Here is a 27,661-nt window from a genome sequence, read left to right on the forward strand (position 1 = left end):
GTGCCCAAAATTTGTATGGGAAATTTAAAATCTGTGAAGTATTATGCGCTGTAAGCTGAAGTTGATCCTAGGCCAAGCCAAGTATAAGGTCTCATGCCAAATTTGAACCAGATCGGACCACGGGAAGGAGTCACTCAACAAGACTAAAGTTTGTATGGGAACTTGAGACATTGTGTTCGGAAAGAACATGAAAAATCAGATTTTCATCAATAACTTTCGTCGTCTTTGGTCGATTTCTTTTGAACATGGTTTTTCTCAAACCATAAATCATGTCAAATATTTCATCCGAAAACCTTTTTCTGTTAGAGATAAGATAAAAAAGGCTTCAAAATCATTTTTAAGGACGATATTCACCTGTACTGTGAGCAAAATTGCCGAAATCATAGAAAAATATGTAGTTTCAAAGAATTTTGAGCAAATTTTTATCACAGAATCTTTATAACAGAACACAGAGTTTTGAAATATTCACAGATTTCACAGAATTTTTAAATTTAGAATGGATTTCTAAAATAATATTTTTTTTAATCAATATAAAATATCGATTTTTTCCTTTGATTGATTGATTTTTCACAAACAAAATGTAAAAAAAGACCTAATTTATCAGAAATTTGCGATAAAATTAGAGGAAATAGCATCACAGTAAACCATCACAAAATTTTTGGGTAAAATCACAGAAAACCAAACATTTTTTTTTTTTTCAAAACAACAGATTTTTTTTGACAATCTTGACTGGAAAATGGTTCGACCTTTCGACAAGGTTGCCGAAATCACAGAAAAATCTGTAGTTTTACAGAATTAGGCAGAAATTTTGATCACAGAACACAGAATTTCGAAAAATTCGCAGATTTCACAGAATTTTTGAATTTTGAACCGATTTCAAAGATTATAATTTATGCCAAATATAAAATTCAAATTTTCACTTTAAATTAAAAAAGTATGATAAGATTGGTAAAATTTATTTTGGGTTAAATCACGGAAAGTCAGATTTTTTTTCTCAAAAACACAGAATTTTTTTTTTCGGCAAACTTGCTTTTCGACCGTCTCGACCGGAACGCTCAATTTGAAATGCATGCCATTTTGTGAAATAATGACCGATGTCAACCATTTTTGTTGCGTTAAATTGCAAAACCTTTATATTTTCTAATTTTTGGTTGTGGATAAAATTTACATGATATTTTGGAGAGTAGTCAAGCTGAAACTGTAGGGAAGCGTCGGATGACTTAATCTCCGTTTCCCTTTTTTATCATATTTTTTAAATAAAATTAACTCTCCAGAACCCAATTTGGATGAAAAATTCACAGAAGCTTAGTTCTAAGGTTTTTTTCTTTGTTCAACGAAAAACTTTATCGTTGAGGAAACTTTTCTGACATTTTTTTCTATAATTGCATAACCACAGAGGCTAAGGAACATGACTTTCGGTACTTTTTTGGATGTACTCGAGGAATTCATACATAACCAGTGGTGAAGAGAAGGGGACAAGTATTAGCAAATCCATTTGTGCAAAGCATGGTTCAGCTAAGCAAAAAGTTCATCAAACAGCCGAGATTCGATCATCTATCATGAGAGTTTAGGAGGCTAACCGCTTGACCACTAGTGAGGGTCGAAATATGTGGCTCTCAAACTTAAACAGTTTGAAATATTTTGATAGTAAATGAACTCCTTGAATATTAGTTCGCTTATCCTCCAAAAAACGTACTGGCCATCTTTTTTTTATATTGAGTTTAGTAGTTTTTGCTTTCGATTTTCTTAAATCATAATCTTTTTTATAGAGTAATCATATATAATTCAGTAATAAGGTATCCATCATTTTGTCATATGTTTCTGTCTACGACCGCAGTAGCCCCTAGTGACACCACTGATAGCAGGCAATCAACCAACCCAAAATCCCAAACCAGCTGATCTCGCTCAAGCCGGTGTTTTCAACTCGACCGGACTAGCGAGCAACGAACCGAGATCTAAAAATAGCCTGCACCAACTAGATTTTTTCTACCCGGAATCACCAAGCCATCGATCCAAACAATACCCCATCGAGGCCACCAGCAATCAGTCGACGATCATCAGCCGGTATTGTTCCGAGGGAATCATCACCATCTGCTATTGTTTCGCTTTCACTTTCGTCAGAGGCCGGTTGGAGGTTTTCGAGATCTGCGAGAGCGAACTCGGAAAACATCGCATGCAACAATCCTGATGAAGTCAACATTCGAAACCAGTAGTCAGTCGAATCTAGCCTTCTCATCACTCCACACTCGGTATCGGAATCCGTTTTAGCACGTTCAATGTTAGTTTAAGAACAAGTTCTAGTCCTTAAGAATAAAATTGTTAAGTTCAACTAGTTATTTATTAAATTCGTAGTCCCGTAATAAATGTGCGTTTATATTTTGTGAAATCGTGAGTGTCGAAGTTATTTGGAATCGGAAATTCTAAGGAGCTGAAATCAATTGCATGCATTGGAGGAACTTCGGCAAAATTCATTCTTTCTTGTGGAATTTGAAATTCGATGTCATCGGCCGTTAGGAATATCGTTTAACCACTTCGAAGGAGTTGAAGGTACGGCCCCGACATTGTGGTCCTTCGAGCCGGATGAGGATAACCAGGAATCCGAAACGCACATTGGTTACGCACAATAAGGCTTGTTGGCGCCATTTCAACCAAAGGAAGCGCCATCATCAGCGGTGAACAATCCCCTATTGTTACACCCCGCGAAAAAGGGTGCATTGTTCTACACCTCAATCATCAGCGCGCCATTGCATCGGGACGGCTTGGCTTGGGTGTTGCATGCTGAACACCTGCCATTATATTGCATGCTTTTCGGTGGCATTTGGGCGGGCCTGGAACATTTATCGGTGATCAACGGTGGTCAGGCAACATTTTCCTCGGCTGATTGGAGCCACATTGCTGCACGTGCGGAATTAACTGTTCTCTCAGGTAATTATAAGTGCAGTATATGTTCAGCCGTTGTCTAGATATTCGTGATTCTAACACCATTCTTCGATCCCTATTGCGATCATCATAATCCGGAGTGACGTGGCAAGTGACGTAACCGCTTGGAGTCGGTTCAGGCGATATTGGATCGCTTTCCCAGGGCTAATTCGACAGAAACTATCGGTGGTGACAACGGTGCTCATCGCATTGTGGTGAAAGGCAGCACAGGGCCGCATCGGGGTGCTCCTTGGATTCGGTTTCGTAGTGGCAAGCGAGCTGCTGCGTGGCCTCTAGCTACCGTCGCAGGGAAAACGGTGATCCCTACCTGGTTCGCGAGTGAAACTGGGCCGCATTTCGGAGGTCTCGGTGTGGGTGCGACTCGGAATCAATATCGTAGTGGCAAGGGAGCTGCTGCGCCTCAACTCACCGTCGCAGTCGAGCTGCTCATCCGGTCCTGGTCCGGAAGTTGCACTGGGCCGCATCGAGGAGGTCTCGGAGTAGGTGCTGGTCGTAGGTGGTTATCGTTGTGGCAAGGGAGCTGCTGCGTTTCTTCAAAAACCATCTCGTACCATTCTGGTTCGAAGCTCAGGGCCGCATCGAGAAGGTTTCGGTGTGGTTTGTGACTCGGATTCGGTATCGTAGTGGAAGGGAGCTGCTGCGCTTCAATTCATCGTCGTAGGAAAGCTGGCCATCCCTCTTGGTCTGCAGGTGGCACTGGTCTGCATCGAGAAGGTTTCGGTGTGGCTGCTGCTCAACATCGCTTATCATAGTAGCAAGGGAGCTGCTACTCATCCTATCTCGGCCGGAAGTGGCACTGGGCCGCATCGAGGTCTCGGTGTTGGTGCTTTTTGAACCGGTGAAGGTCGTCGGTTTTCAACTAGGTATTGGTGCCCTGGTGAAGCTACACGTGTTCAACAACGGAAACCAACAACGTTCATCGAGCGTGAAGGAAGAGGCTGCGCTATTAAAAGTTCTGTCGGGTGAGATTTATATGAACAGTATATGTCCACGATAGCTAGGTTAGATAATACACTTTTGTAAATGAAAAATTATCCTCTTCACTCAACGTGCTACACATCCTTGAGCAACAACTGTTCGTGATCAGAACAATTCTGGAACTGCTCGTTAGAGCAAGTCACCTTCTTTGGTATTCACTGGTCGTTTGGTTTGGATTTGGCGCCATTACTGGGTTCATAGGTAAAGTGAACAGTATATGTTCAGCCGTTGCAATTTTTCGGAATATTACACCGCATCCTTCTCCTCTTCGTTTTGCCTGTTGATGAATTCTTCGAGCGTTTGAGCTGGTGAACAAACTCGGTTTCTGGGAGACGGTCCACAAATTACCATCGGTGCAACGAAAGGGTTTCTAAGGTAATTTGCTGGACAGTATATGTTCAGCCGAATTTTGGACACCTTTTGGAAATCTACACCCACATTTCATCCTTTCCGGTTCTGACGTCATCATAATGCCGAAGTCAACTGCTGCAGAGAAGGCCCCGCCGTCGCTGAAGGTTTTACGGGTGAAATTGAAGGAAATCCAAACCAGCTTTTCCGACATTTGGATGTTTGTCGACGGGTACAGAGAGGATTCAACTCAGGGTCAAATTGAGGTTCGATTGGGTAAAATTGATGAGCTGTGGGAAAACTTTTGCGACACTTTAGTTCAGATCAAAGCGCACGATGACTTTAAGGAGACCGATGATTTATTTGACAAGGAACGGCAAGATTTGAGCAACCAGTACTACTTTTGCAAAGCATTTTTGGTTGATCGAGCTAGAGAATTTGCGGTGCCGGATTCGATCAATCACACTGTTCGAATGAACGAAACGTCAGGCCATAGTGGGATGGATCATGTGCGGTTGCCTCAGATAAAATTACAATCTTTTAATGGTGACATTGAAGATTGGCTTGGATTCCGAGATCTGTTTACCTCGTTAATCCATTGGAAGACAGATCTTAGCGAAGTTGAAAAATTTCATTATTTGAAGGGTTGTCTTGAAGGGGAGCCAAAAACCCTGATAGATTCACTTCAAATTACGCAGGCCAATTACACAGTAGCGTGGGAAACATTGCTCAAACGCTACAACAATAGCAAGCAGCTAAAGAAACGACAAATCCAAGCCTTATTTTCTCTTCCCCATCTGAACAAGGAGCTTCTCTTGGTGCATCTTCTCTCAACACGTTTGGATCCCGTCACACGTAGGGGGTGGGAGGAATTATCAGCTAGCAAGGAGGCGGATACTCTCGGAGATTTGACGGAGTTTATTCGGCGGCGGATTGCGGTTCTAGAGGCGCTTCCATCCAAGGCATTGGAATTGAAGGGTGGTTATCAGCAGACAGCGGGACAGAAGCAGAAACCATACGTTCGGGTCAGCAGCAACAGCAGTATCAGCAGCAGCAGCAGCAGTATCAGCAGCAACAGTATCAGCAGCAGCAGAACCAACAGCAGCAGAAACCAGGGACATGCATCGTCTGCAAACGGGAACAGCATGGTGTTCATCAATGCCCAAAATTCAAGCGCTCCACTGTTTCGGAAAGGGTGAATCTACTTCGAACACATGGGTTGTGCCGAAATTGCCTAAGAACGGGACATCAGGCTCGGAATTGTCCATCGAAATTCTCCTGCAAGCAGTGTAGTGGTCGTCATCATTCGCTGGTGTGCTTCCGCTCTGAAAACAACAGTAACGGCCAGGTTTCAGCAAACGCATCGAGGAATGATTCTCTCTCCGACGATCAGGAAGCAGAATCATCGACACGTGTGGCGAACATGGCAGCTCCAATTGGTTCAACAGTGAATTCAGCTTCGCAATTTCGATCTCGTGTTTTACTAGCGACAGCGGTGGTCATTATTGAAGACGATATGGGTAATCAGCTTCCGGCAAGGGCGCTGTTGGATTCCGGATCTGAGAGTAATTTTATGACTCAACGGCTTAGTCAACGGATAACGGTTTCTCGAAACAAGGTGAATGTTTCGATTCTCGGCATTGGGCAAGTTGCAACGAAGGTGAAGCAGAAGGTCACCGCTGTGGTGAAGTCTCGTACATCTGAATATGCTCGTGAACTTAGTTTCTTGGTTTTACACAAGGTTACGGCAACTCTTCCGACAGCAGATGTCAACACTGGTGGATGGAATATTCCTCAGGGAATTTCGCTAGCTGATCCAGCCTTTTTCCAGTCCAATAGCGTGGACCTCGTCTTGGGAATTGAGTGCTTCTTCGAGTTCTTCGAAACTGGTCGAAGAATATCGCTTGGAGCAAATTTGCCAGCACTCAATGAATCAGTCTTCGGATGGATCGTATGTGGAGGTGTTTCTCAACCGGATAGCTCACTAAGAGTCAGCTGCAACGTCTCGGCGAACGAGACACTTGACATGCTGGTGTCACGGTTTTGGGAATCCGAGGAGATTGGATCAAAGAGGAACTATTCCCCGGAGGAAAGTCTATGTGAGGAGATTTTTGAGCAGACGGTTCAGCGGAATTCAAGTGGGCGATACAGTGTTGCTCTGCCAACGAAAAAGATTGCGGTGTCAAGGCTCGGTGGCTCCAGAGACATTGCTTATCGACGGCTCTTGGGTACCGAACGTCGATTTGCTCGAGATACAGAACTGAAGCGCCAATACATGGAATTTATGGAAGAGTATCATCAACTTGGTCACATGCGGAAGGTTCCGGCGGAGGATATTGGCAATTTCAGAAGGTGTTTTCTGCCACATCATCCGGTAATAAAGGAGGCGAGTACGACTACCAAGGTGCGCGTAGTCTTCGATGCCTCTTGCAAGACATCTTCGGGAGTTTCGCTCAACGACGTCTTGATGACCGGGCCGGTTGTACAGGATGACCTCAGGTCCATCATTATGCGGTGTCGGACGAAGGCTATTATGCTGGTGGCAGACGTGGAGAAGATGTTTCGCCAAATTGAGATTCAACCCGAAGACAGACCTCTCCAGTGTGTGTTATGGCGCAACAATCCGAACGAGGAAGTAGGTGTTTACGAGCTGAACACGGTGACCTACGGCACGAAGCCGGCACCGTTTTTGGCTACCCGGACTCTGCAACAGCTCACATCAGATGAGGCAGCTCGTTTTCCATTAGCGGCGCAAGCGATGGCGGATGACACCTACATGGACGACGTCATTACCGGAGTGAACATCCTCGAAGAAGCTATTGAGCTCAGGAAGCAGTTGGAGCAGATAACGGAAAGTGGAGGTTTTCGACTACGCAAGTTTGCCTGTAATCGGTCGGAGGTTCTTCAGGGTATTCCGGAAGATAATTTAGCGATTCCTGGGTTCGTGGATTTGGATCCAGATCCCTCTGTCAAAACTTTAGGACTGACTTGGTTGCCTGGTCCGGATACCTTCATGTTCCAGTTTAATTTGCCAAAAATCGAAGACCTGAAGTTAACGAAACGCAACGTTCTCTCTGTTATCGCCATGTTATTCGACCCCCTAGGGTTGCTGGGAGCCACTATTACCATGGCGAAAATCTATATGCAACAATTGTGGACTCTTCAAAACTCGGAAGGCGATAGACTTGATTGGGACGAGCAACTACCTTCCACGGTGGGTGAGCGTTGGCGAAAATTTCACGAGGAGTTGCACTGGCTGAACACCATCAGAATTGATCGCTGTGTTATTCTCCCCAACCCGACTGAGCTCGAACTTCATTGTTTCTCGGACGCTTCTGAGAAGGCGTTTGGAGGTTGCATCTATATTCGTAGCAGAGATTCTCACGGTCTGGTTTGGACTAGATTGGTTTCGTCGAAATCCAAAGTGGCCCCATTAAAATGTCAATCGATAGCACGTCTCGAACTCTCTGGAGCGTTATTGATTGCAGAACAATATGAAAAGGTGAAGGATTCCTTGAAAATTGCGGCTAAGGCGTTTTTCTGGACCGATTCGACCTGCGTTTTGCGGTGGTTGCAAGCGATTCCGACTGTGTGGACGACGTATGTGGCAAACAGGGTGTCGAAGATTCAATCTATCACTCAGGGATGCAAGTGGAACCATGTACCAGGCATTGAGAACCCGGCGGACTTAATATCGAGAGGAGTGTCGCCAGCAAATATCGTAGAGAACCAATTTTGGTGGAATGGACCAGCCTGGTTGAGTGAATTACCGGATGGTTGGCCTCAAGCGCCAGCTTTTCGTGTTCAAGAAGAAGTAGATGAGGAACTGCGTCGTACTACTGTTATCGCTTTTGCCTCTGAAACAGAGGATTTTGTTTCTATGTATATTTCGAAATTTTCTTCATATATTGACCTTGTTCGGAAAACTGCTTATTTTCTACGCCTGAAATCGTTGCTTTATAATAGACTGAGAAACTCTACAGCGGATCCAAATCGAAGTTTTCTCTCTGTGTCGGAATTAAGACGTGCTGAATTCGACCTTATTTCTCAGGTTCAGAAGATAGTGTTTGCGGATGAATGGAAGATGTTAACGACAGGGAAATCGGTGTCTAGGAGCTCGCCGATGCGGTGGTATAACCCATTTTTATCAACGGAAGGAGTTATTCGACTTGGTGGAAGACTGAGGAATTCTGATGAGCCTAATGACGCCAAATATCCGGTTGCACTTCCTGCTAAGCATCAACTTTCGACGTTGCTTATCAGGTATCATCATGAGAAACTATTACACGCCGGGCCACAGCTTTTGTTGAGTGTTTTGAGACAGCGTTACTGGATTTTCGGAGGAAGAGAAACTGTGAGGAATATAGTTCACCGTTGTTTGAAATGTTTTAGGGCCAAGCCATCTCCAGTCCAACAGTTCATGGGCGATTTACCTGCTTCTAGAGTGACCATCGCCCCAGCCTTCCGACGAAGTGGTGTGGATTATTTTGGTCCTGTTTATGTCAGACCTTCACCCAGACGCCCAGCAGTCAAGGCCTACGTTTGTGTCTTCATCTGTCTATGCACAAAGGCGGTTCACCTGGAACTGGTCTCAGATTTGACCACTGACCGGTTCATTCAAGCGCTGCGCAGATTCGTTGGTCGCAGAGGAAAATGCGCAGAAATACTTTCCGACAACGGGACCAATTTCGTTGGCGCCCGTAACAAGATGAGAGAACTTTTAAAACTTCTGAATGATCGTTCCCATCGTGATCAAGTGGCCAGAGAATGCGCAAACTCCGGAATACAGTGGAGGTTTAGTCCGCCCAGCGCCCCTCATTTCGGTGGTCTCTGGGAGGCTGCAGTACGATCAGCAAAGAATCACTTGCTTAGAGTGCTCGGAGAAGAGCCAGTTTCGCCCGAAGATTTCAACACCTTATTGGTTCAGGTCGAAGCGTGTCTAAACTCCCGACCGTTGACACCCTGTTCAGACGACCCTAACGACTTGGAGCCCCTAACGCCTGCTCATTTCATCATTGGTAGCTCACTCCAAGAAATACCAGACGAGGACGTTTCGAATGTGCCCTTCAATCGACTTGGTAAATGTCAGCAGGTCCAAAAACGGTTCCAGCTATTTTGGAAGCGATGGCGGAGGGAGTATTTGTGCCAGCTGCAAGCTAGGACCAAGCGATGGAAGTCCCCAGTTAGCATCACCGAAGGAACCCTAGTTGTATTGAAGGACGAGAACCTCCCACCTCTACGTTGGAAAATGGCTCGTGTTCAACAGACATACCCTGGCAGTGACGGAGTGGTACGAGTCGTAAAGCTGAAAACCGCACAAGGATGCATCGATCGCCCTGTTGAGAAAATCTGCATCCTTCCCATCGAACCCAGAGAACCCTTAAGTACACCTACAGTTGAGCTCTGAATCCTCCCAAATTGTCCAATTTCCCACGCTAGTCGAAGAGGAGTTTTTTTTTTATATTCTTTCAGAAATCCTGGCAATTTCTGGGTGGGTGAGGATGTCTACGACCGCAGTAGCCCCTAGTGACACCACTGATAGCAGGCAATCAACCAACCCAAAATCCCAAACCAGCTGATCTCGCTCAAGCCGGTGTTTTCAACTCGACCGGACTAGCGAGCAACGAACCGAGATCTAAAAATAGCCTGCACCAACTAGATTTTTTCTACCCGGAATCACCAAGCCATCGATCCAAACAATACCCCATCGAGGCCACCAGCAATCAGTCGACGATCATCAGCCGGTATTGTTCCGAGGGAATCATCACCATCTGCTATTGTTTCGCTTTCACTTTCGTCAGAGGCCGGTTGGAGGTTTTCGAGATCTGCGAGAGCGAACTCGGAAAACATCGCATGCAACAATCCTGATGAAGTCAACATTCGAAACCAGTAGTCAGTCGAATCTAGCCTTCTCATCACTCCACACTCGGTATCGGAATCCGTTTTAGCACGTTCAATGTTAGTTTAAGAACAAGTTCTAGTCCTTAAGAATAAAATTGTTAAGTTCAACTAGTTATTTATTAAATTCGTAGTCCCGTAATAAATGTGCGTTTATATTTTGTGAAATCGTGAGTGTCGAAGTTATTTGGAATCGGAAATTCTAAGGAGCTGAAATCAATTGCATGCATTGGAGGAACTTCGGCAAAATTCATTCTTTCTTGTGGAATTTGAAATTCGATGTCATCGGCCGTTAGGAATATCGTTTAACCACTTCGAAGGAGTTGAAGGTACGGCCCCGACAGTTTCCAAAGATAATTTAAACTCTGTAAGAAAGCCTCCAATCCACTGTTAAGTGTATTAAATCGGGCTTTTTAGAATTGAGTATGTTATCGTTGAAATTAAAAAAAAATAGTATGAACTTAAATTTATTTTTGCAATTATTCTTTATTTATAACATAACTTTGTCAAAAATCTAGCTATTTATGTCAAAAAAAAATATTGCAAAATTATGGTAGAAAAGTCATCTTTTAAGCATGATATAAGATAAATAACAGTCACTGTCAGGTCATCTACTTTGAAGCGTTGTAACGTCACGAAAATTATACTGTTTTACATTTTATGATTTACTGAAATTTCACAGATTGTCGAAAATTGGAGGTCTCTTGAAGTTTTTTGAGAAGAATTTAATGCAATTTTTAGATTGAAAATCGATTTAGAAGTGTGTCAGTTGCACCCGGGTAAAGAATGCGTTGTGTCGTCACGAAAATTCATTTCCTTTTTTTTAAAACGTTCAAGACTTTTTACTTCAACACTATTGTTTCGGTTGTTTTAAACATCTCTAATCAAACATTTAAAATCGCGCTTAAAACACTTGATTCGAGAATAAACAAACTATCAAAACTATGACATTTTTATCGATTTTATAAAAGAATATCTGTGAATCCTAAAGCAGGTAGTTATCTGTGATATGAATAAATATCTTGCAAAACGATCAAGTTCTACTATATTCTTATTGGCATTATGTTAAAAAAAAAAAAGTTCCAGTAAATAAATGTGATGAGATTCAAATAATCTTTGAACATGGTAAACTTAAAAGATAAAAAAATCAAAAAAAAATCATAAGACTTTAATAGAAAATTAATTAATAAAATTAATTAATATTCAAAAAAAAACTGTCCTTAATTGAAATTTCCACCTAGAAGAATGTCACTAGAAAATCCAAATCGAACCATGTGTTCACATAAAATCTCACAAAAGAGACTTTTAACTGAATTACCAAATTAAATAAATTTAAAAATGTACTAGCACAAGGTCTCATGCAAAAATTGGGCCAGATTATACTAAGAGAAGGGTATGTGTTCGTGTTCGCTTTTGAAATTATCATTTATTTTTCCATTCCTAAGCAATTATGTATTGAAAAAAGGTTCAGAAACATATTTCAACGCTTTACGAATAATTATTTCCTAGTATTAGTTTTTTTTCTTAATAATATTGACACATGATCACACAAAAAATTTCGAATAAAATTGATGGGAGCAGTGTTGCAAACCTTATCTGCTTATATCGGCCTTTTAGATTCAATTCCCCTTATTTTTTGGGAATAAATGGATCGATTTCATCACCAAATCACATTATTTATTAAGTTTTAAGCATATTAAGTGAATTAAGCGTTAATTTTAAGATTACATTTTGATTTATTTCATGTAGCTAATCATAAAATTTCGTAACGTCACAACGATTTGCAAAACCTTTCTTTAAAAAAATGGCGCGTTGTGACGTCACGAAACTGAATCGCTCTAAAATAAATTTAAATCAACATTTGAAAAAATCAAAAACAGAGATTTGTTGGTTGTAATGAATCGATACTTTTTTGAAATTTTCATAAAAATGGATCGAATAGAAGAGCTGAAAAATGCGGTGTTGTAAAAAAAAACTGAAAAGTGGAACAAGAGGCGCGTTGTGACGTCACGACTCCTTTTGCTTATATTTTTTTAACTATCTGTTCTATAAAAATACTTTTGATTTCAAATTGTAGAGAATTCAATTTTGACCTTAGAAAGTATATTTTTTTTCAATGTGCGATATGACCTGTAAAACTTACATACAATATATGTACCAAAAAAAAATTTGCGAACGTTGTGACGTCACGCTGGAATGGGTCAAATAGAGAAGATTACATATTCATCTCAAAATTCGAAAATTTTCCAAAAAATAGAATCTAGCAAAAGTTAACCGATTGATACCTTTGACTAAAATCGCTATATTTGATGAATCAAAATCATCAAAAACCAGAATTTCACCAAGTAATGGTTGGCATCTTTGGTGATTGTTTCTCACAAACATTACTGAAGAAATCAGGGTGTCACTGCTAAAATACGTTGATTGAATTCCACATATATATTTTTATATATTCTATATTTTTTCGAATCATTTAGATCAGTATTTCAAACTTTAGAAAATTTGAAATAGACTTTTTCATACGGAAAAGGGTTGATCACCTGAACGCCATGATCGGATAGAAGAATGTTGAATAGTGTTGCGTAATCGGCTTCCCCTCAGCTCTTTATTGACCGGAACTGTACAATTCATCACCTTCGCTTGCCCATCAAACTTGAACATGATCGCACCTCACATCATCGGCGTCGGCGCCCGGTTCCATTCGTGTTCTGTTCAGGTGTTTCAAATTTCACCACTCAGAGAAGAACCTTATCGGTTCGGTGCATTTAAAAGAACAGGTGGAAATGAAAGGGCTAAAGACACCTTTTGTTTCCGAATGCAAACAACAGCGCTCAAGAATGTTTCCATTTTTTTTTGTTTTTGGTTACTTGTTTCATCGACACGTGAAGTTGCCGATGCGGCCGATTCTCGATGTAATAATGTACAATACCTAAATATTGAAGAGAGCCGAAAAGCTACAGAACAGTACAGAACACCGAAAAAGAAAAACTTCAGAACCAGACAGACAAACAACAGTCACGTCACGTATGGTCGTCTTCGTCTTCGTAGTCTTTGGCGACTTCCATATAACAAGCGCGCTCACTCGAAAATAAATAAACACACCTTGCTTGCTTGCTTGCTAATGCACTTGCACCCGTTGTTTTATATTCTCGGTTAATGTATCTTGTTTGTCTTTTTTTTTCTCTTCTAGTTATTGTTCTTGCTGTTTTCTCCGCGTTGTTCATCAAACGCTTTACCCATCTCTAGTTACTTCATGATTCGCATGAGCGCTCTTCGGATGTTTCTATTGTGTTAGGCTAAGTTGTATCCGAGGGGCCTGACCTTTCCTTTTACCGATGGGTCTATTGTCTGTTGTTGCAGGAAATATCGTTGTAGCCAGTTATGACATTTCAATAAAGGCGCTACCTTATGATGATGATGATGATGATGCTCGAAATAATCCAAGCAGCCCGTTTACATACCTCGAAAGTATGCCATTCAAAAACATTCCATCGAGGCATTACTGATCCACTTAGAGGATGTTGCAAAAGAGTCCAATTACCGTCGTCGTCGTCGTCAACTGCGATACGATCGCGGTCAGACTGGACCCGTTTCAAACTCCTGGCTCTGTTGGGAGTCCCACATTACCCCGTTTGCTATGCGCTTGGTAGGCTGATTGGGGGAATGTGGGGCAGCCATAAAAGTAGGCTTGAAATCCCACAGATCTCATCCATGCACGAGGGTCTCTTGATGGCTCTAGTAGTGCTGCTCATTGCTAGAACACGCATACAGCCATCTGGAAGAGCCCACGGAGTACCGTAAGTGAAGCTGGCTAGTTGTTTGAATGAGGTAAAACCTGTTTATGCAACAACCATCGAGAAACCTACACAGCGATGCAAGAATATAAAAAATGGGAGACCACCACACCATTCTCCCCATTTGTTGGCTTCGTACCTACCTATATCGACTTAAGCCTATGTGCACGGGAAGGTAAACCAGACCAGGCTGGCTGGTTCGAGATAGTACGATGAGAAATATTTTGCACTCTCTATAGATAAGTATCGCGCAGAAAAAAACTACTTTCTCGTGTACAAAAGGCTGTAAGCACCTTAACCTTAAGGTGGTGCAAACCTACTCTCAAAAAGGCAGCTTTCAGGTGCACATAACCCTTCCCCTGGCTCCCAAATCCAGCAGTGTTACGCTTGCGTGGTTTACACAGTCACTTCCCCCTCACGTTTTTCATAAACTCGTTCACAATGGCCCATTCCAAACAGAAGAACAAAAAAGCCCGATCCAACCAAAACCAAGATATAGCTATCATAAAAACACTCTAGAACCCCAATCAATCTTAATCGCCTTCCAAGTGATAGACCTTTAAACAAACGATAAATCAATTCCCCAATAGCAAATGAAAGCAGCTTACTTCTTCGAATCACCGCCACAGTTGCTCCAATCGAACCAGAACATCCATCGCTATTGTAGATGGAAAATGTCACACAACACGTAACAACTTTTGAGCACGTACCGCCTCAGGTACACTTGGGGAAAACAGAGAAAAATCTAGGTCGTCGTCACCGCTTTTCCACAATGTGTCACATTTCCCTCAAATTTTCCACAACAAAACAACCCTGAAATCCGAACATACCACAAGACACTTAACAAAACGAAAAACGCCACCAATAAAGTAGTGATCCTCGGCGCGGCGATCAACAAAACACTCGAGTCCACTCCGAGAGGCGACCCAAAACGAAAACCAATCCCTTTTTTTCCGAGTCCGTCACCGACCAATCAAAAACGACGACACCTCAAACACGATCAAACGCACGAATCGACGGTTCGCTAGTTTTTTTTTTTTTTTTTCTCAAGGGATTTTAAGCATCACTGGCTTATTCATCCCGAGACGGTTCGCTAGTGACTGACTAGACTTAAGTCTTTTCTTAAGCCGCTTGCCGCCGTACTACGGGCGTGCACCAACACGAGCCTGTTCCATAGCTCGTGGTGGTCGATGTTTTGGTGATCGATCGCGTTTGTTGTTGGTTTGGTTGGTGTACGAAAAAGTCGGACGGACGTCGTCAGTCTGCACGCAAACTGCTATACGCTCCGAATTCTTATTGGAAAGCGCAAGGTTTGCAGTTGGAATCGTTCCGAGGTGTGCGTTGAGTCCTATTGGATTCGAGGTAGGGCTACCAACCGGCTTATTGGTGTTTTTTAATCAAGTTTTCAGTATTGTTCCCATGTGCACAATTTGAAAACAATCTGTCAAGTGGTTCTCGAGGGATCTCCCTAATAAAAAGAACATAGAAACCAAATGTTTTGCACAACGCACGTCACTTTCTCACTTACACTTACAGCTAATCACTCTTTCTAATACCGGGCACTTTGGTATTAAGGTTCTAAATTCGTGTTTTGACTGTGGAAATCTTTGAAATAATCATTTTATGTTTTAATTTACAAAAAACAAACATGTTTTTGAAATCTGTCGGTGTACCCAATTTGGCAGTACTTGTTCCAAATTTTAAGATATCTCACGTCATGGCCGTAGGAACAGGGGGGGGGGGTGTTTGGGGGTTACACCCCCCCCCCCCCCTTGAGGATCCAAAACAACAAGCGAGGTGTTTTACTCAACATGCAAAATTTTAAATTCAGAACTTATGATAATAAAGTGAGGGTAATCAAGAGAAATAATCTAGACTAAAAGCTAATGCCAAAACCTCAAAAATCCGTCCCAAGCCCAAAATTTTACTACACTTTTTCAAAATTTTCTCACTTGGTCATCGAAATTCAGGTCTGAAAATTAAATTTGGAATTAAATTGAACCCACTTAAACTTAATTCTCATACAAAATTAAAAAATTTAAAGCTTCCAAATGGCGATCCAAAATTGAAAAGTCAGTTTCAGATCTTTGTGAATTCATATTTTAATTCTGATTCACAATACAGTTAAAAAATGAATAACTTGAATAGTAAATTTAGATTAAACCTGAATTACAGAATTAAAAAAATAGATTCATTAATGAGGGCTCTTAAATTTGACTAATAAAATTCTTATTTGGAATAAGATTCGGAAATCGTATTTTATATACATTTCAGAAATCGTATGGAAAATTGTGATATAGATTCAAAGCGCAATTTTCGAATTCAGGGTCAGAATTCAAATTCAGAATGCAGATTCAAAATTCAGAAAAAGTTTTAACTTGTAAATAAATGTTACAATCAACATAAATTGTTGAGGAATTCAAGAGATCATGAACTTAACACATTGCGGACTAAATACGAGATGTCTAGTTTTTGAGTGTTAAACTTTATTCGACAAAATTGACACAATATTTGCCGTAAATTAAAATAGCTAAATTTGTAAAATTTAGTCCAGGAGTTTCTGAGATATGAAATGCCGAATTTCGGTATTTCTCGTCATAGGTTTCTTCGCGGTCGGTCCTTATTGTGTTAATATTGCTTGTCAATTCAATTTCCAGAACTAGTACCCCTCCTCTTGTTGATTAAGGGCCTGGTCCCTCCTCCTACGACTCGAGACCCGACCCCTTATCATCGGGGTTGACTACACAAACCTCTCCGCCTGGAGGTTCGTGGCCTGACGACCTCTTCTCTAACGACTCGAAGCCCGACCTCTTATCTCCAAGATTCGAGGTTCGCCACCTTGCCCGCCGTCTGCCAGATCGAGAGCAGCTTATCCTAAACTCGCGCCTGTCACGGCACACGCGCGGGACTTAACGCAACGACACGGATTATTCCCGACGAAGACGTCATCCTACTCCGACTCGAATGGCTCACCCGGCGTTGAGAGCCACTCTACCTATGGCAATTCCCCGGTCTTCATTATCCCCCTTGGCTGGCATTGGGGTATCCTACTCAAGTTCGCGGCGCACCCCTGACCTCCGCTACGCAGATGATGCCTTATCTTTGAAGCTTCGATCAAGGGATCAGACGCACACTACTAAGATGCTCCCCGTCGATGGAGTTATCATATACCGTTCGCGGACTGCCGTTGATTCCAGCTCCTCTGCAAGGCAGTCATGATCCGGGTGTCGCTGACCACATGCCAAGTGTTGGAATCCGCACATATCCTCTGTACCACGTTGTCTGCTGTCGTGCCGGGCCTACCGACAGCAAATATGGAAGTACGCACCGTCGCAAACCTCGGACAGACAAACACCACATGTTCGGGTGTTTCTTCTACGTCCCAACAATCTGAGCAATATGGCAAGGCCACATATGTCCAATCCGGTAGTAGTACTTCAATAAGCATCCATGAGCAGTTAGGAATTTCGTCATATAGAAGTTCACTTCACCGTGCCTTCTTCCGATCCATCTCCCTATGTGCGGGATCAGACGATATGTCCACCTTCCTCTCGTTGAGCTGTCCCACAGCTGCTGCCAGTTGGACATCGAGTCCTCATTGGCGAGATCTCGTACGTTGGGCGTGTCTTTGTTGTCGTAACAGTAGACATCCTCCTCAAGCAAAACCGACATGGTCCGGTATCCGCTGATAGCCCGCAGGTTCATCAGCCGCTGAACGCTGCTAAGTCGCTGCAGGTTACAATTTCTTCCAAGGACGCTTCCAGGCCGCTGCTCCGTACCGCTAGATTGATATGGTCACACTTGTCAGCATCCCCCTTTTACTACTTCGGATTGCCGAGGAGTTCGGCATCTATATATGTTTGTTTGTTTGTATGCATTTTATACGAATCGACACCGCTCAACCGATTAGCCTGAAATTTGTTACAGAGATGTAGTTAGACCAGTGCGTGTAAGGTTTTAGTAATAGTTCTGAGCCCCTCCCACTTAAGAAAAAGGACCCTCTCATACAACTTTCGTTTTTATTCCCACAAATCAAAAGTCATGGCCCCTATTTTGTCAACCGATTTTCGTTTCCTTTGGCGGGGTTGTTTTCACCATCACCATGGGCCAGGCATTAGAAACGACCATCCAGAGTTCAAGTGTACTGGAAGGCAAATCTAAGCTGGCTGAGCATGGAAGATTTGAAAGAGGACATTTGGGAAATGTACTCGGGTGTTTTTTGTTTATTCTACTGTTGAAAGCACGTGGTACTGGTACGAAATTTTTGGATGCAATAATCAGCTTACATTTTGGATTGTAAAATTCAACTAGTCTGTTAAGTAATGTATTTATTGACTAGAATTGTACTGGTTTTCAAAGTGCTGGGGGGCTTCGAGAGTCTACAAGAATATACAATGAACTCAACAGTGAACAGTGAATTGACTTCTTCAGCTGAAGAATAACTATTTGGACTGAGTGCTGAAAAACTAATGAAAAGATTTTCATGAAATCCAGCTTTTTAGAACAAACTATTCTCATATTTTTAGAATCCCTCATAGAGAAAGAAAAAATAATAAGATTCAAAGTTAAAAGTTGAAGGCTTCGATTTCAATGCTCAGATAGCCTTCGGGGAATTTGAACGGGGGATTAGAAAATTGATAAGATAATTGAATCAGAGATTTTTAGTTTTATACATTTCAAATTCATTGGACAATTTATAATTCTTGAATTATTTTTCGTTATCAATGTGTTCAATTCTACCATCCAATTTTGAGAAGACTTATTGTAGAACTGTTTGGTACTGCGAATTCAAACAAATGATATCTAAAAATTTAATATTTTTCACTCTTCACAATAATTAATGGGATGATTATGTCCATGAATAGAAACATTAGAATAAAACTCAAATAAATCATTTTTTATAACATTATAATGGTAACTTCGGTTAAGATGATTTGTTTTCGATGACTTAGAAAAACTATAAGTGGAACTTTCAACATTTAAGAACCAGTAGGGTAACGGACTTATTTTGGACGAGAGGACCAATTTTGGACCACCTTGTCTAGCTCTCTTATAAAACAAATAATCATGATTTTTTTTAGCGAATATTGTTGAAGTCCGAGCACTTAATGTAATGCACTAATTTTTTTCATTATTAGTTGCTCTATAAGAGAGCTAGACAAGGAGGTACTCATAAAACAATGAGAAATAAAAAAAGCAAAAAAAAAATAAAAATACAATTGAAAACATGAAAAGTGAGTCTTTAACATGGTTCAACAAGATTCGAAAGTCTATTTAGAAATTTCTCAGTAAATAAAACTTGATTATACCATAGTTCAGGGAACCATCTTTAAAATTAAGAGATTTTTATTAGACGGGGGATAAGAAAAATAAATAAATTTTTATCATTTGAAAATAAAAAATATAAGACGAAATGAAACGCATAAACGCAGTGAAAAATATAAACACAGTGAAAAATCTCAATAAAACCTTTAAAAGGATAACAAATTTCTTATAATGATGTAGGTATATAAAGTTTTAAAAATTTTGAAAATTCAAAAGACTCATTTTGGTTTATATTTTATGTGAAACCGAGCAAGGCCTGGTAAAATCAGCTAGTTGCTTATAAAATATAGCATTTGTTTTTTCTGTATTCGAGCTATGTTGCATTTCAAAAGCATTGTGCAAAGCTGATAAAATGCTAGTTGCATTTTAAAAGAGTGGTATAATTCTAATATGAGCATTCTAATAGCAGCATAGCACTCGAAGTGCTGTTACAATGCAAAATTGCACTTGATGTGCTGATATAGTGAAATTTAGCACTTGAATGCTGGAATCAAGCTAAAATATGCAAAGCTTTTGTGCTTATGTACTAACTATTGTATAATAATAAATTAGATGAAAAAATATCAATGCAGTAAAAAGTTATTGCAATAAAATACTTGTGTGCATGGGTGTAGAAAAAATCTGAGAATAGGTTCGAAAAAAAGGTAACTTTTGAAAACTTGCTGAAACATCTGGGAAAGAATCCAATGTTAAGTGATCAAAAAGTTGAAAAAGCGTGATCGTCGCTTATAATTTCTTTGTTCTACATTTTATCAAACTAATGTCTAAAGTTTTACTAATGGTAAAGTTTTACAGTAAAATAGGCTCTAAAAGATTTTCTTTTATTCATCCCCCTATACTGCTATCCAAAGCAAGATTGTTCCATGGGATAAAACGTGCAGTTGAGAAAAACGCCGTTGAAGTTTCCTTAAAAATTCTGAACGAATATCAACGAGAGCTAGACCAGTAGTGATGCGAAATTAATGATTTGTCAATTCATTAAGGATTTGTCCAATGAAGTTATTAAAATAGGACATTATTTTTAGAGCATCTGTATTCGTGGTCTATTCTTGGGTCTAATTTATACAAGAATTGAATTGAAAGAAATTAGATCCCATCCAATGAAAAAACTGGCAACTGCACTCGTGTTCCATTAACTGTCAAACGGTTTAGAACGTTTAGAACATGCGTCAAATTGGATCCAAATCTCATCAGTTTTGGATCAATCCTTATACCAGCTCTAAAAAAAGTTGAGATGAAATCTGTAAATGATTTTTGCACGCTTTATTTAACGCGGGATTAACCTTCTGTGTTCTCGATAAATTTTGAATGAATAGTTCGAATTTTACATTGAATCAATTACACAGTTTCAAGAATCGGATCACTTATTTTCTTTTGTTCCTGTTGTTCTCCAGTTTGTTTGCAGGGCTGCCTCCGGGAAAATTAAAAAAAATCTGGGAGCTTTCTTGATGACATTTGAAAATCCCGAAGCCCACTTTCGCCAAGCCAGTCTGTCGTTTCTGTACACTACTTTTCTTTATTAACGTTTCGTGTTTTTTTAGATTGACGATCATGTAAATTAAACCCTCCTCTTATTGCCACCTCCTCCCCATTCTTTTGTTGCCACCTATTTGGACCAATCAATTTTAATCTAAGGAGATTTTCATCCCAGTACTTTGCAGTTCGAATTTGGAGTTGATTTTGCTCGGTTTAGCAAATAGTGTTCGCTACTTTCTGCTCTTTCCGCAACCAAAAGTGTTTGGGATTTTTCTACAGTTGGGGAAATAAAAACACTGAGCCTAGTTTAACTTTTCAGCTCGATAGTTCAGCGAGCTTGGACTGACTTGTTTATTTTTCGTCTCTAACATTCGAACTTGGTTCTGGAACAATTTGATCATAAGTAATCGTTGAAAAATCGATTTTTTATAAAGTTTATCGGTATTCAAGGCAAGTAATGATTTTTGGAAAGCGGATAAGTGCTGTGCTTTCTCTTTTCAACATTTTTTTTACGATTTTTGGCATCTCCTTTTTCGGTTAGTTACACTCCCAAATAGTTAACGTTCTGGTTAGCAAGTAATTCGAGCAGCTTCTAGCAACCGATGTCGACTCTTATATCCGCAACAATGCCTCTTTTGGCGTTTATTACAAATCTGTTTTGTCTCTGCCCATGGGACGATTCGATCGATTCCATGCTGTAATCTTTTCCGACAGATTGCTTTGAACTTACTTCCACAGATTAATAGAATATCATCCGCATAAATAAGTACAGATATCGCATTTGGCCTGTTTTCTTAAAACCTCATTGACAACCAAGTTCAATAATGTGTGGATAAAACTGATCCTTTTGGTAATGTAATTTGAATTATGAATATTAAATGTGAAAGTAAAATGTGTAATCTAAACAAATGAATCATAAATCTTGAAGTATGTGGATTAATGAACTCAAAATTGATAGAATATTCTAAAAACCTCATTAATAACCAAGTTAAGAAAAAAGTGTGAGATAAAACTGATTTTTATGGTATTTGAAAGTGAAATGTGTATTCTAAAAAAATGAATCATAAATCTTGATGTATATGAATTAGTGAATTCAAAATACGGCATCTCAAAGGTGCAATCAAATTTCTCCGAACGATTCATCCATTTTAGTTTCACACTCCATAGGACCACAAGATTTCGGCTTATTTTGTAGGAGTTCCTCCCATTCCCGGGCGTGATAATTCTTGCGGTGCAGACTTAGAGTTCCGGATTTATAAAATCGTTTGTCGCAGAAATCGCACTTGTACAGCACCTCACCCGCATGCATAGCCATGTGTTCCTACAGATGGAAAATTATGTTTAGATCATGTGTTTTTTAATTGAAAACAAATATATTGGTTTTCTTTATACCTACCTTTAAAGAGTGCTGTTTCCTGTAAGTTCTTTTACACACGGTACACGGATGGCGGCGCTTAATTTTGTGTTCCTCTTGAATGTGCTCCCTCATGGCTTCAGTGGTTTGTGATTGTTGGCCACAGATATGGCAGCTGATCGCCATCGTAGATTTGGTATGTCTTTTCATATGCATATCCAAGGTGATTTGGTTTTTCATAGACTCACCACAAACAGTACACACAATGCTCTCCTTGTTTTCATGCTCAACTAAATGAATCTGCAAATTTTCTTTAGTTTTAAATACCTTTAAGCAAATATCGCACACATGACCGATACCTCTTTCGTGTATAGTTCTATTGTGTATCTTCAGAGAATTATCGGTAGAAAATTGTTTATCGCATGGTATACAAAGAAACTCTTGTTTGGTTTTGTGAGTTCGTTTATGAGCCTGCAAAAGACCGCGGGTACCAAGCATTTCCTGACATATGCCACATTGAAACTGCTTCCCGGGTACATGTGCATGGGACATGTGTTTTTTTAGAGAAATGTTTGATGTAAAATGTTTATTGCATTCAGAACACTTGAGCGCGTCTGGATTAATGTGCAACAGAATATGAATCCGCAGTTGGCGCAGCTTTTCGAATCGCTGCCGACAACAGACCGCGTATCCTTGTTGATTGTGAATATTCTTGCAATGTTGCAACATACTTCCGAATTTGCTGAATTTATACGAACATACATGACAGTTCAAGTTACAGAACGAAAGTATGTCGTCGTCAGAAATCTTTTTCAGCATTGGATTTCTTTCAGTCAAACCGTTTGTGGCTTTGGGTATGGTTGATTCCGTATCTGATGGGGATTCATCGATAGCTTGTTCATCTATTGCATCATCCTCGTCAGAAGACTGATCGTATTCGAGCGGTTCGAGCTTTATTTCAATCTCATCTTCAGTTCCTTCAACAGCAGCCTTATCGTTCGCATGAGTTGAGTTTTCTTCAGCACCATCTTTTTTCAGCCTCTGTTTGTAGATTCCCTCCGCTTTACTGTAAAACTCAAAGAAATCCAACAGCTTATTCTGGCATCCGGGACAAATGTTCAAATTGACAAATTCCTCAGACTATAATAGGGAAAAGAACAGAAAATTTTAAACAAAATACATTGTAAATTCTCGTAGAAACTCACCGTAAACCAAAAAATTTTTTCAATCATGTTGCGTACGGCATACGGCACATCGTTGATGGACCTCGGCTGTCCATTTTTCTCAACGTTAAGGCAAAAATCGCAATTTATTTTGATAGGATTCATGCTTTTCTCGGTTTTTCTTGCGAACTGCTTTAGAAAAGAAGCACAAAAAAATTTGTGTTTATAATTCACTGTCACACGCTCCCGTTTTCGTTTTCAAAGTTGAGAATTCTGCTGAGTTAAAAGTGGAGGTAGAAAGTTCAGGTAGAAAGGGTAGAAACGTACGCAGACTGCTACACAGACAGTCGTGAAAACCTACCGAGTAAGTTACTTCTACCCATCGGGAATTTTCGACATTTTCTGAACAACGATGATTTATGGAAGCAAATATGCATGGGAGCTTATAAACTACTCAAGCAACCAGAAGTCGCATACTAACTTAAACACTGAATTCCGAAGTTCACATTTGGCTTCAAATAGGTTTTACGGGATTTCCAGGTACCCATATTACGTAAAAGTTACTCAGAAACTTTCATCGCCTTCTGAAGAGCCAAAGCATTAAGAATGGAGCATAGATGGTGCATTCTATGCGACATCTTCCTGAAGGCAATCATGTGTCTGCTAGGCTCTTTCTAATGAACTTTTAAGATCCCATCTGGAACTTTTAGGAGAATTTCAAGCAATATATCAAATATTTCTGACATTTTTTATTTATTTATTTTTTTTTTTTTTTGATTATTTACATCGGCAGAATATACAATTCAAACCGATAAATTGGAGTTTTTGCTAGCCGTGGCAGTAGAGAGGAAAAGTTTTTAGCACTCGGAAGACAAAAAAATTGCTTTGGAGCCCTTATTTACTATATCGAAAAATCTTTAAAAATGCCACCGACTATCCTTTTCAATAAATCCGCTCACTCATGACTTCAAACATGTTTTAGTGAGGGCTTGTGATATAGCTCAGTTGCAAGTCAGTTGCTTCCTGAGCCGATGTTCGTGAGTTCGAGCCCAAGAGTAAACATCGAACACAGTTGTACCGGATAAGTTTTTCAATGTCTGACGAATGACATAAAGGTGTTAAAACGACTACAATCGAAACAAAAAAAAAAATAGTGAAATTGCAATACTTCTTATTTCTAAAAATACTTCTAATTTTTAAAATAATTGCTGGTTTGGTCGAGAGGCTGTTGAATTTTAATTGCGACCAGAGCAGTGGTTGAATTCCCAAAATGTATGTACACTCAGAAATAAATCAAATTCAAAAACAATTTTTAATTACCTATCCACAGATTTCTAGATGATTAGGGGAGATAACCCAAGCAACATTTTAGGTTTTATAACCGGCTATAAGACCAAGTTTTGGTTTTAAAAGAGGCCTGAAGAGTCTCATAAAGCAAACAGTGTTACTTGGGTAAGGGCATAACGAGCACCCAGGGCATAATAAGCACTCCATTTTTCTACATAAGTACGTATTTTCTTAAACAAATTTTCATGGGGATTTGTTTCGTACTACCTATAGTATTAATTTTTCACTAAAAAAGGAATATCCTTTTCATCTTTACAGAAATATTGAATAATAACCAGCTAGGTTCTCAAGTGACGAAAATATTATAATTTTTGAGCGCCACCAAATAAGCTTTTATGACCTTTAAACCATCTTGATCTGAAATGTACGCACTGCAACATGATTTACACATTGTTTCTTAATTTTTACCATCATAATTTTTTTAATTTTTCACTTTAATCAGTTTAATTTTAAAACGCGTTTTTACTTAAATTTGTTGACCTGGGGCGAACAGAGCACTATCAATCAGGGCAAGATGAGCGTTTTCTGCCTTATAATCTAGCAGCGAATTCGACTCGATGAAGTCAACTGAATAATAGAGCTACAGCTTGACTTGTTTCATCTGACGATTTGGCTTATTGGTAAGGTGTCGGGAAGGTAATCAGTAGGTTCGAATTCGATTCCTGTTCGAGGGGATTTTTTTTTCACATACCATTTATGGTGATTACTTGTGATCACTAAGTCAGTATGATCAGCAGTTGTTATGTATTAAAGTACCCAGCCAACATGAAATCGTAAAAGAAATCATCGTCGAACTCGTATATAGATGCAACTCAAATCGGAATCGTAAATATGTACACTTACCCTTCGACCATATCGTTTATTCATCGTAGAAGATGCAATTCAACAATGAAATACGACTTAGTTACGATATGTTGGATGAAGTCGTAATTAGTTCCGCCGATGTCAAATGAAATCTTATAACGATCGCATAAGATTTCTTAAAAAGCATTTTATTGGTACACAAATTACTTTCGAATCGAAATCGTAAACGACTTCGAATAAATTCGTAAAGAATGCTACGTAAGCATCTTTTTTTTTTTTGTGGCGTTTAAATAGCTGTGGGAAGCTGACGCTGAAAATGAAATGTGGGTAGAGGGGTCAGGGAAATAAAATTTTAGAGTAGGCAGCTTAGAATAGTAAGCGAAAAGTTCATTTATAAGCCGAGAATCGATCCCACGTCATCTATCATGAGAATTCAGAGGGACCACCACTTGACCACCAATAAGCATCTGTATGTTTACTAGAATGTCACATTAGTAGGCAAATTAACACCGTTTCTTTCCGATATAGCTACAAATATTATAACAAATATAATTATAATCGTATAATCGGTCACTTTACCCACGATATAAATATATTTAATGCGATCAAATCAGATTCGTATTAACAGATACTTAGCGTTCGCCCACATCTCATCATGATATTAAAACTTCATCGTGATAAATCGTGTTCAGTGGATGTGCAATTTTGCGATCGTGCTTGCAATTTTGTATCAGCATTTCAATTTTGTGATAGTTGACGACTAAAGCAAACAAGCAAACGGATGAAAAAAATAATAAAGGTAGGTTTTGGAAAAAACAACGTTGGACAGAAACCTCACTAACATTTTCCTTTCAAAAATAACAGGATTACTCTCCCCTACTAGGCTCAGATTAAAAAAACCCGCCGGATAATTACCCGGCGATTTGCATGTGCATACTACGAGTATTAAGGAATGTTCACGGACAGAATTGTGGCCCGGCAATTTCCGCTGTAAACCCGGAAGAAAGAGGCGTCAAAGATCCTGAGGGAGGCATGGAGGCGGTGGCAGTTAGGAAAGTAGCGAGCGGGACAATGCTCGGTTGCGGTACCTACGAAAATATATGTAGTGCATTTCAATGTTAGTTATAATAAAAATCAGTTAAAATCATCAATTAATTTTATTTCTTCCTAGCGTCGTATTTCAATCACAATATTACACATAACTTGCTACATAAAATGGTCCGCAAAATCGTTTTATGATACAAATCGTACATGAGTACATCCCAACTCACATAAAATATCGTTTAAAGAGTCCATCAAATGTCAAATTGCATCATATCGTACAAGCTTACAACACACATGTTATAAAATATGACTTAAGTTTTCAATTGATGTTAAAATCTCTGAACATCGTATAAGACTGCAACACATCTCGCATAAAGAGTGACATAAATCGACATTCCATCGTCAGATTGCTTCGAGTCATACAAGAGTACAAAATATCTCGCATAAAGGGTGACTTAAATCGCCAATCCATCGACAGATTGCTTCAAGTCGTACAAGAGTTCGGCACACCTCGCATAAAGGGTGACTTAGATCGCCAATTCATCGTCAGATTGCTTCAAGTCGTACAAGAGTTCAACACACCTCGCATTAAGGGTGACTTAAATCGCCAATTTATCATCATATCGCTACAAGTCGTAAAAGGGTAAAACACACACCGCATAAAGTGTGGATGGAACTGTCAATCCTCCCATCATCGTAAATGCACATGAATGGATTCCTTTAATGTAACGTACAAAACGACGCCAATGCGACATAAAGTACCAAAGTATTTCTAACATCGTAAATGATATCACATATGATGTTGTCGATGTCGTAAACCAGAAAATAACGAAAACGTGTACGTATATTGCCACTTTTGGTAGGTATATGCTTTTTTCTTACGTCATGTACGATGATTTGTGTCGACATAGACATACGTATATCTTTTGATATATCTACCAAATTGTTGGCTGGGTAGGCTTGTAGTGAAAATATATTCTTGGATTGTACGTTTTACTGCAAAGACGTGTTTTATTGAACAATTGAAACTCCGAAAATACCACACCATTCATGATTGATTTTTTTTTTTATTGTTACATTATACGGCTAGTAGCATCATCCGTCAAACAAAACACCAGAAACGTAATGTATGAGCATGTGTTAATTCTTTGAATTCTACACCTAGATTATTTTGTTATTGCTTTGTTTGG

At 39.8% G+C, this 27,661-nt stretch overlaps 3 protein-coding genes across 3 annotated transcripts in view; 1 reads left to right on the forward strand and 2 right to left on the reverse strand.

Moving 5' to 3' along the window:
- LOC129743073 (potassium/sodium hyperpolarization-activated cyclic nucleotide-gated channel 2-like) overlaps nt 1-2,236 on the reverse strand; it is a 14,967-nt gene extending 12,731 nt beyond the window's left edge. The window contains exon 1 of the mRNA XM_055735017.1: nt 2,001-2,236. Within this exon, the coding sequence (XP_055590992.1) occupies nt 2,001-2,236 (236 nt within the window). The remainder of the gene's footprint in view (nt 1-2,000) is intronic.
- Nucleotides 2,237-4,388: 2,152 nt separating this feature from the next.
- Nucleotides 4,389-10,134, forward strand: LOC129743074 (uncharacterized). The gene is made up of 5 exons (XM_055735018.1): nt 4,389-5,291; nt 5,441-8,140; nt 8,318-8,529; nt 8,659-9,650; nt 9,842-10,134. The coding sequence occupies exons 1-5, from the start codon at nt 4,389-4,391 to the stop codon at nt 10,132-10,134; spliced, it is 5,100 nt and encodes a 1,699-aa protein (XP_055590993.1).
- Nucleotides 10,135-21,065: 10,931 nt separating this feature from the next.
- LOC129745806 (zinc finger protein 557-like) lies at nt 21,066-23,510 on the reverse strand. The gene is made up of 3 exons (XM_055739160.1): nt 23,319-23,510; nt 22,156-23,253; nt 21,066-22,080 (listed from the first exon to the last, which is right to left on the reverse strand). Exons 1-3 carry the CDS (start codon nt 23,439-23,441, stop codon nt 21,880-21,882), a joined length of 1,422 nt encoding a protein of 473 aa, XP_055595135.1. The 5' UTR covers nt 23,442-23,510; the 3' UTR covers nt 21,066-21,879.
- Between the last annotated feature and the right edge of the window lie 4,151 nt (nt 23,511-27,661).

Source organism: Uranotaenia lowii, chromosome 2 (assembly GCF_029784155.1).
Source record: "Uranotaenia lowii strain MFRU-FL chromosome 2, ASM2978415v1, whole genome shotgun sequence".
Classification (NCBI taxonomy): domain Eukaryota; kingdom Metazoa; phylum Arthropoda; class Insecta; order Diptera; family Culicidae; genus Uranotaenia; species Uranotaenia lowii.

Bases quoted from the DNA above. Each gene is read 5' to 3' on its own strand.
- LOC129743074 (XM_055735018.1), top strand. From the start codon at position 4,389: ATGCCGAAGTCAACTGCTGCAGAGAAGGCCCCGCCGTCGCTGAAGGTT. The intron at 5,292-5,440 runs GTCAGCAGCAAC...CCAAAATTCAAG, and splicing joins AGCAGAAACCATACGTTCGG to CGCTCCACTGTTTCGGAAAG. The intron at 8,530-8,658 runs GTATCATCATGA...GAAATGTTTTAG, and splicing joins CTTTCGACGTTGCTTATCAG to GGCCAAGCCATCTCCAGTCC.
- LOC129745806 (XM_055739160.1), bottom strand. From the start codon at position 23,441: ATGAATCCTATCAAAATAAATTGCGATTTTTGCCTTAACGTTGAGAAA. The intron at 23,254-23,318 runs GTGAGTTTCTAC...TCCCTATTATAG, and splicing joins AAAAAATTTTTTGGTTTACG to TCTGAGGAATTTGTCAATTT. The intron at 22,081-22,155 runs GTAGGTATAAAG...TTCCATCTGTAG, and splicing joins GGAAACAGCACTCTTTAAAG to GAACACATGGCTATGCATGC.